At 36.8% G+C, this 9,552-nt stretch overlaps 1 protein-coding gene across 1 annotated transcript; it reads right to left on the bottom strand.

Moving 5' to 3' along the window:
* Nucleotides 1-366: 366 nt before the first annotated feature.
* On the bottom strand, nt 367-9,053 carry LOC108900091 (macrophage mannose receptor 1). The gene is made up of 9 exons (XM_018700931.2): nt 8,977-9,053; nt 6,687-6,970; nt 5,890-6,015; nt 5,037-5,136; nt 4,730-4,798; nt 4,192-4,283; nt 2,781-2,906; nt 1,487-1,586; nt 367-586 (listed from the first exon to the last, which is right to left on the bottom strand). The coding sequence occupies exons 1-9, from the start codon at nt 9,038-9,040 to the stop codon at nt 519-521; spliced, it is 1,029 nt and encodes a 342-aa protein (XP_018556447.1). The 5' UTR covers nt 9,041-9,053; the 3' UTR covers nt 367-518.
* Nucleotides 9,054-9,552: the final 499 nt, after the last annotated feature.

The raw sequence follows: 9,552 nt of genomic DNA on the forward strand, positions 1-9,552 counted from the left end.
TTAGCATCATTGTGAACATGTCAAAGCACTGAGTATTCAGCACAATGCACTGCTGTGTTTAAGTACAGCCCCACAGAGCTTCTCACATCCCTGTAGACTTTTCATTTTGTTTTGACAATTAAGTCAATTAATCTGAATCTGCATGTTCTTTGTAAACTGTGAAAATGATGTGCTTCTTTATATTTATACTGTACATGAAAATGTCAGTGATGGTTTATGAGAGTTGATGTTTTTTGTCAGTTTGTGCTGTGGGTGTTACAGTTAAGAACATTTTGTTTATTATGGAGAAAAATCAACACATTCAACCTCATATTGTGTGTGTGTGTGTGTGTGTGTGTGCAGTGTAAAAAATAACCACCTTTAAACTCTTGTATAAGTGACTTTAATTTCTTTGGGATTTTCTACAAGATAGATACTTTGGCAGTTTTGGGAAGAATACCTCTGGGTTAAATTTGTACTTCTGAAATATTCCATTACACTGTCTGTGCTGTGTGAGGTGCAGATTTTAAGTGCAACTTTCACACAACCACATTCTTCACACAAAACGAATTGTAGGTTTGATCACAGTCATAATTGCTCCAACCGTCTGTTAAGAGAGAAAAGGAGGAAGAATGAGATATTTACAGAAAATGAACACGTCCTTATGTATAATGCAATATATAATAAATACAATGTACAACACAAACTGATGTAAGGGTCAGAGGGTCACTAAAATTCATCCTCTGGGGAACCATAAATACTGGAACAAAATCCATCCCAAGATTACTGTCATCAATTCAGTGTCCGACCAAATGTGAAATATGATCACCAGCTCCTGGTCGGTGTTTTTGCCAAACAATATGATGATGACAAAATGTAACTTTGCTGAGCAACAGTGACCTCTGCAGCCATGAGTGGTAATGAATTCTGTTGGTCTCTGAGCCCAGAAAACAAATGCCCATCAACTGCATAGCCCCACTGACTGAACTCAAACATGGCCGCACGGTGTATGTTACCTGTGATCCCTGCCATCCCTACACAGAAGTGCTGTCACTGTAACAAACACCCTAACCTGTTTAAAATGTTTGTTATATGTGTGGTGTGTGTGTGTGTGTGTGTGTGTGTGTGGTGTGTGTGTGTGAGTGAGTGTGTGTGTGCATGTCAATGCAGTTGTAGTTAATATCAACTAACTAGCAAATAACTATGACAGATCTTTGGGTAAACCTACTTCCAGGTATTACCTAGTTCCATCATTTTCATTAATAGAGGCAGGCCTGAACCTGAGTCCATGATTGTGATTAGTACATCATCTGTGTATAAACTTACTTTATACTGCACTCCTCCTATATCCTGACTTATTCCACCCATATCACAAACCATCCACTACATTTGCTGCACTCAAGTTAGTTTGATTTTTTGAAAATGAAAAAATGACTAGGAGCAGGTTTGTCTTTGTGTGAAACTGAAAAAAAGGACCCAAGGACATACCGTAAGTCTGGTTTCTTACCTTTGCTATATGTTGAAAGACATGGGTTGGTGCTGTCTTGAGACATCTGAGTAAAAAACCCCTGGTAAAACCAGGAACCATCAAGCCACATCCACTGGTCCTTAAATGAGACAGTGATATATTATAATTTAATCAGATGTCTTAATGGATTTATCTTATTTCTGTGTTGTTGTGTGTTGGTGACAGAACATCTGTTATTATCATTTAAAACCAATATATGTAGAATTTTCAGTATAGAACACTACTTTTTATTGAATCTGAAAACACAAATAAGAATCTGTGTGGATTGGGTATTGTCTACCACAGTGTTATTCTTAACACCACCCACAGATGGCCCCAAAGTAAGACTTGCTATGCGATACCACTGATTTAGATAATTAAAGAGCTATGGCCAGAATGTGATTATCTTGACATAAAACAGTGTCGCGCAAAGTTCCAAAATACACCTACCATAATCTCTAAAGCTCAACATGATGTATCTCATTTATTTGACGTATAAATAAACCAAAATGTAAAACAACTTGTAGTTTTACTAGGAGTTGTATATTAGACAACAGCAATGAGTCTTGCTGTAATGTTAGGGTGACAAGCAGCAGGCACAAAACATGTTAATTAGCAAGCTTTAAAGCCACTGGTGCTTTGAATGAGAGCCAGACTAGCTGTTTCCCCATTTCCAGTCTTAAAATTCCAGGCTAAAATTAGCTAGGCTAACTGATTTCAAACTCTTGCTCTATACTTAACACACAAACATGAGTGGCATCCCAGAAAATGAAAAAAGCATATTTCCTAGAATGTCCAATCATTCCTTTAACTACTTGGAATAGTTAAAGAGCACAACCCATTTTATCTTTGCCTTGAAAAAGTAGAATAATGAGTGTGTGCATAGTACTAATATGAAAAAAAACAATGTAACATAAAGAATTCGTAAGCCTCCTTTTGTCTGAAGGTAAAATGTTAGCTAATAAACAGGCTTCATGTATAACTGGTTTAACACAGCCGAGCCAACTTTCAACTACAAAAGAAGGAAAGTAGTCTAAGAATAAGTTAATACTTTCTGAGTTAGTAAGTTATATGTATGTTTCTATAAGTGTTTGTGTTTTCACTCTTGTATGTGTTTTGGTGTTTTTAGTATTTCTGGCACTGAATGTCCATTAATGTCCATTTCTTTTCTCTTGCAGGCTATGTGTTTTTTTCCTTAGGGACAAATGTGGATGAGGAACCTCATTTAAACTCTGCAAATCAATAGTATAGCACAGAAATACCCAACACTTAATCTGCTGTTAAATTGTGTCACCTCAAGGTAGAATCCACCTAGCCAGGTTGGAGAAAAACCATTAACAGTTGTTTGCTGATAGAGGAAGAAATACTCCTGAGGGCTGTGGACAGAGACCAAGCTGGCCTCAAGACCAGCACAGTTAGTCTGTTGGAGAAAAATAAAACAGAGAAGGATGAAGCATGCAGTACAACAGGAAGTACAGCAGAAAGAGGTGACATGAAGGTCAAGGGCGAGATAGAGCATAAGAGCATGAAAGGAGGCACTAAGACATTGGAGGCGGCATGTAGTAAGTGAAAGACAAGGAGAAGTCACAGTCATCATTATTTTATATTCAAAGCACTAGATTACAGAGCTAAAATCAGAGGTTAGAATCAGAGGTGATCCTAACTTATAACTAAGCTAGGTAAGTGGAAAGTATGTATTTCCCTTATTTGTGACTAAATGTATACAGTGAATTTATTCTCAAATAATAGAGGCTATTATGAACAAAAAAAGACCAGTCACTGATACAGACTGGACTGTATCAAAAAAATATGAGACAGGTGAATAATCTGTAGCAGGCAGCAACTTTAGCATAGTAGTAGTAAATTTAGTTACTAAAGTTACAGCAGCAATCCCATCAGTACAACAGTCATGGCCTACTCTCTGTTTCTCTTTTTTTTAACATAAATAATGTTTTCATACTCTAATTTATTCCAGTCTTTTCGTCTTTGCTGTACTCCTGATTGGTTTAAGCTACACTCAACAAAACTCAACACTTCCTGATGTTTCTTGACATCAAAAGCCTCCAGAGAAAATACTGGAGGAAGTGTTGGAATGCCTGACGATGACTCTTGCTGAATTAATGGAATTAGCACTATGGAAATGGTCATTATACTGAATGAATGAAGGCAAAAGGTAAACGTGGAGAGAGTTTTGCATTAACTAAGGAACAGGGAACAAAATCCAAAATAAAGGCCTGTCTGAGCTAACTAACGGCCCAGGCTACCATTTAAGAACAGAGGTGGGTCGAGTAGCCAAAAACTGTACTCTAAAAGTACTGTAAAAGTACTGTAAAAGTACTGTAAAAGTACTGTTACAGGAGATAACAAGGTGATACTTTGTCATAATTGTGTATTAAATACAGATATGTTCTCTTCTTCACTTTCACCCAGGGAAGAGCATTTGTGTTTGGAGTGTTATATCAGTTATGTCCATGTAAAATGAGAGCATCATTTGCTCTCTGTTTTTCTGTCTCTCCTCACTGAGCCACATGAATGTTATTAGTTAATACAGCTGCAAAGACACACACTAATAGCTCCAATATCTACATTATGACAGAGCGAACATTACGACTGCATTAAAACTACTTCAACAAAATCAAAAGAGTTATGTAACAGAGTAAATGCCATTCTGATGTTGGAACAAGGAACTCATATTGTGTATTTACATCAGCTTCAGGCCAGGTCAGAGACTCATAGTTGTAGTAATAACAACGGCCATGGAACTCGGTCCAGCCTTCAGGACACACAATTGCCTGTGCTGTGAACATCAAACAAACAAACAAAAAATTCATACATGGCAGACAATTTAGCACAGTATTCTGGATTCAAATCCACACTATGAACTTTTCTCTCTTCTCCTTTTCTACTGCCATGGGAGAACTCATATATCTCATTTCTGTTCAAGCATTGGAAAAGGAAAGTTCTTAATTTCTTCATAAACCAAATTGCTTCAGGGTGTGCTGAAAGTGCTTCTAAAAACTGACAAGACTAACTGAACTTTTAGAGCCTCTTTATGTCATATCAGTGTCATGATAAAAATAAGATGCCAGTAGAGATGAATGCCTTGAAAAAGTAGAACTCTGAGTGTGTAGAAAAACACAATGTAACAAAGAATTCATAAGCTTTCTCTCATTCTGAATGTATTTTCTTTTACATTGTAAACCTCTTTTATTTGCTGTCAAGTAAAGACAAAGATGGACTTACGGACATTGGAGTTCTTCACACAGATGGAGGCAAAGCCACCAACGTTGCACGGGGAGTTGCTCCATGCCTCTGTGAGAAGAAAAGATTAGAAAAAGGACACGACAGTAATGGAGCAGTTACATAACTGTGCAGATAATAAATCCCCAAACTCACACCAGAGGCTTTGACTTTTCATTCTGAAAATGAAGTCCATGTGTGAGATGAAATCATTTCTAAAGAGTCACTGTTGTTTTTGTTCTACTGGCTACAGGCCATTTATACTGTGTATTGTTGAGGTCCCTGGAATATCGTGTGTGTGTTTTCTTACCATACGTATTGAGCAATAGGCAGGGGTTGCTGCTGTCTGGGGACTCACTGCCCCAGCTGTTATTGTAAAACCAGGAACCATCAATCCATAACCACTGGTCCTGGAGGAAAAACACATCAACACATCATTATCAGTGCTTTGTTGTGCAGCAGAGAGTAACTTAAAATTAAAAAATCAAATACACAAAGGGAAATATGTTTATGTTTATGTAATTCTGTATTTAAACTGGTTAACATACTATTAGCAGTTGCAACACTGAGCTGCAAACATGTAATATATATACTGTGTAATAATAATATGTATACTGAGTACTGTGACATTAAAAAATACCACAAATATAGTATACAGCTGTTATTTTACAGCTAGAGCTCTTCTCTACCAAGGAAAGTATTGTCATTTAATGAAAAAAAAAGTAAAAACACCTAAATATATCACATATTACTATTTCTAAAAGATTACATAATGTTATGACTTTTAACACGACACATTTAAATACAGTAAAATCATGTAATTTTTATGTGATTTTAACAAATATTATTTGCATTTTTAAAAACCATCACAATGTAAATTTTTCATAAAAATGGCAGTTTAAAAATGTTTAAAAACATTGTTTTTTTTTTTTTTTACAGTGCATGAGTCCATATTAACGTTACCTGATTTACCCTGACATCTTCAGTATAAATGTCACCACCTCGATCAACAAAAAATGTCATAAAAACCTAATTATATTACTGAAACGTCTTAAACAAGTCCCATTTATTCTGTTGATTGTCTCTAAAATCTTTATTTCTTTGTGGTGCTGCAGATTGCTATCACCATGGCTAATAATACCACATCATGTTTTCCTTCGTACCTGTAGGTAGAAACCACCCAGCCAAGCGTTCTGATTGCCATTATTGCTGGTGAGCTGCTGGAGGAAACCGTACTCCTGAGCGCTGTGGACAGAGACCAGCATGGAGTCCATCATGGCACAGTTTGACTGGTGGAGGAGAAACAGGGCAGAGGGACAAAAAGAGACCCATTAAAGTCTGAATATCTAAACTGCATGTAGCTAAAGCCTTGAGGTTAAAATAGACAGGAAATGCTCTTAATTTAGACTCAAATTTGATATCAAATGGGTGTACACTATGTAAGAAATCCAAATGATTTGATTTAGGAAATCAAAGTACAATGCTCAAACTACAATTACAATATAGAATTGATGCTGAAAATAAACAAAAACCCAGAAAGATGTTCCTCTTCACAGAAAAAACACTGCACATACAGAACACATACAGAACACTGCTCTGCACATTTAATTTCATTTTGTTGTAATTTATAGTCATTTTGAATTTAGACCCAGTGATTCAAAATTATATTTTTGACCGATAGAAGCTATAAATATTGTGTTTTAGTTTGAATGAATTAAAATTAGATAATCTATAGTCAAGTTTTCAAATCTACTTTTAAACAGATATTACTTTACAGTGGCTTTAAAAAGTGAAGAACTAATCAGCCTGTCTGTACTATGGCTTTACTTACTTTCTCTGCAACTATATATACTGTATATTAAAAAAAACACAACACTGAATAAGTGAGGCTCCAATGTAATATTGAAATTAGATTAATAATGTACAATATGTACAGTATTTGTGGTCTTGCAGTATTTACCTGAGCCTGAGGCCAGGTCATGTCCTCATTCACAAAGCTGTAGCAACGTCCCTGGAACACCTCCCATCCTTCAGGACACATCATCTGGCTTGGTGAAGGAGTAGTGTATACTGTGGTTTGTGGTGTCGTGGTTCCAGGAGATGTAGTGATACAACAAGTAATTGATGTGGATGGAATGTAATTTGGATAAGTGGTCATTGTGGGAGAACTGTCATTGTAAAGCCCTGTCACTGTGACTGTTGTGAGTGGAGTTGTAGTAGTCATAGACTCTACAGAAGGAGGCACTGTAAGGAAAAGAATTCAAGTCTGTATTACTTCAAAAAATGTCACCATATTAACCAAATCAAATAATATTTGCCTTCACAAAATCAATATGCCTTTAAAACAGCAATATGACCCTTATTAGTATATATGATAACGTTAGGCTCACCTGAAGGGGAAAAGTATGTTTAGCAGAGGAAGCAGAGCCCCAACCTCATGAAAATGGAAGAACAACTCAACACGAAATTCTAAAAAGCGTTCTTTCATAGACCACCAATACTGATGTCAAGGCCTTTTCACATGTGGAATACAGATCACCCTATCCCTCTTCTCATGAGCGAATCCTGTACTACATTTTCATCAAACTGAAAGTGTAAACATAGAAAAACAAAACCGTAACACTGGAACTTAACTTGCTTACATGCTGTTTTAAAAAGCATTTTGTTTGACATTCATGATATCCATGCTAGGTGAAAAAAAGAGGTTTTTAAGTACTAATTTTTTATGAGAAGAATGTCCTCAGTAACTTAAAAGTGGGTCATCCACAGTGTTTTGTGTTTTATTGAAGTGACTTTATTTTCTTTGTGTATAATGAACAATAATTAAGTAATAATTTACTACTGTACTCTTAAGAAGTCAGAATAAAACACAGACCCTGTACGGATCACCAGTCCATCGCAGGGCCAACATATAAGGACAAACAATCATTCACACTCTCATTCACACCTACAGGCAATTCAGAGTCACCAAGTAACCTAATGCATGTCTTTGGACTGTGGGAGGAAGCTGGAGTACCTGGAGAGAACCCACGCAGGTGACATGTGAACTCCACACAGAAAAGTCCTGGTGAACCAGGGCTTGAACCCAGAACCTGTTGTGAGGTGACAGTGCTAACCACTGCACCACTGTCTCGCCCCTAATTAAATCATTAGAATCACAATTAAATAACATTGGTTGATGTAACTGAATAACCACACACACCTCTGCACAAATCAGTCTGGTCCATTATAACTTAAATAAACAGACTATACTGTCTGTTTATGTGGGAGACATTGGATCTATCATAATTATACTAATCCAATCCATATGTTATCCAGTCCATTTATTAATCCTCACACGCTCCAGCTGATATTCCACTTCAGCCAGCCTTCTTGCATTTTGTGTTGTCATGCATACATGAACTAAAATAGCAGGCACACCTGGAGACGCCCACACAGTCCACGCACCCAAGACCTACATCCTTGCACCTGTCATTGTGCTTGAATGATTGACATAGGGCCTTTAAAATGTGCTGATCACAACCTGAGTGCACTTGTGCATCACTGCAACAACTACATCAGAATCAGTTTTCTGCCCATTGAATAAAAAAATATGACTCACTCTTATGCTGTGTCTAAAAGAATTGATTTCTTGCCTTCCAGGGTAGAAAAAGACATAATTGTGGCTAACATATTAGCAAGCATTCGCCTACATACCCCTCTAGCAGACACTGAGCAAAATTAGCACTGGGAAATATTTGTATCTTTAGCTACTAGCTGTTTGACAGTCAAAACGAGCTAGAGGCTGACTTTGTCTCTCAGTTGTTTGATGCTGTGTACAGTGGTTCTATGAAAGCCTGCTGTCTCTGAAGACAAGGCTGGTGAATGCTAAAGGCCAGAAAATCAAAACAATGAGCCAGATGAGGTAAAATAGCTCTGTTAGAGCTGGGGGACCTGATCTGGGTGATAGTTCTCTGTGGGTGGGTCCTTACTACAAGCAATATCTTTCACATTATAGAACCATCTGATCCATTGTTAAATGGAAAATGTTAAATAAATATTTTAAAATAAAGTTAATCATTATAGCTTGAAAAGTGTGTTGGACCATAATTGGAGGTACATTCTTTTCAGAAAAAAATCATTTTTTCATTCAAACTTTCTCGCTAAATTTACAATTATTTTTGCCATAAAATGTATTTACTTCATAGAGAACTGGGTCAAACAAAGCAAGGGATGTAAATGTATGTATTAGGCTAGTGTGAGTCACATACCTGATGCAGCCCTGACAGAGAGGACAACACCCAGGAGAAGAGAGAGGACAAGAGATGACTTCATGGTGATGAATGATGGATTCTTGCCATAGAAGAAAAGATTCATCACTTAGCACTTAAAATTCCATATTATGGTTCTGGTGGAGTGGAAAAGATGGTAGAAAGGCTTACCTTGTTCTGGTGAAAGAGAAATGGTCTCCCGCAAGGAGATCCCAAACTGCACAGGGTGCTTTATAGTCCTGTATCACCTTTACACATTTCAGTGTAATATGTACTTAACATGCATGTGATAAAACTAATCAGCACGTCTACATTCTGGTATCAATTTATCAGTGTTTGTTCTACTAGTTTCCAGAAACTGCTGTAAGGAAAATGCATTTGAGTTTTGCTTCACTTCAGTTAAAATGCTTCCCATTTTAACCGACATTAAACAGAGTAGGAGGAAAAAAACAGAACTCAATTTAAGTCCTGAGATTTAAATTCAGTTTGTACTTTATTTGTGAACAGAGCTGTAATTAATAGCAAGCACCAACAACAATGAAAACTTGAAGTTTGCATGCAGTGTTTTTGGATGAT

The sequence above is a fragment of the Lates calcarifer genome, linkage group LG5 (genome assembly GCF_001640805.2).
Source record: "Lates calcarifer isolate ASB-BC8 linkage group LG5, TLL_Latcal_v3, whole genome shotgun sequence".
Classification (NCBI taxonomy): domain Eukaryota; kingdom Metazoa; phylum Chordata; class Actinopteri; family Centropomidae; genus Lates; species Lates calcarifer.

What these genes read in the sequence shown, in the direction of transcription:
- LOC108900091 (XM_018700931.2), bottom strand. Translation starts at nt 9,040, where the DNA reads ATGAAGTCATCTCTTGTCCTCTCTCTTCTCCTGGGTGTTGTCCTCTCT. An exon ending in CTCTGTCAGGGCTGCATCAG is followed by an intron (nt 6,971 to 8,976) that starts GTATGTGACTCA and finishes TTTTCCTTACAG; the next exon opens with TGCCTCCTTCTGTAGAGTCT. An exon ending in TGTGAAGAACTCCAATGTCC is followed by an intron (nt 4,284 to 4,729) that starts GTAAGTCCATCT and finishes TGATGTTCACAG; the next exon opens with CACAGGCAATTGTGTGTCCT.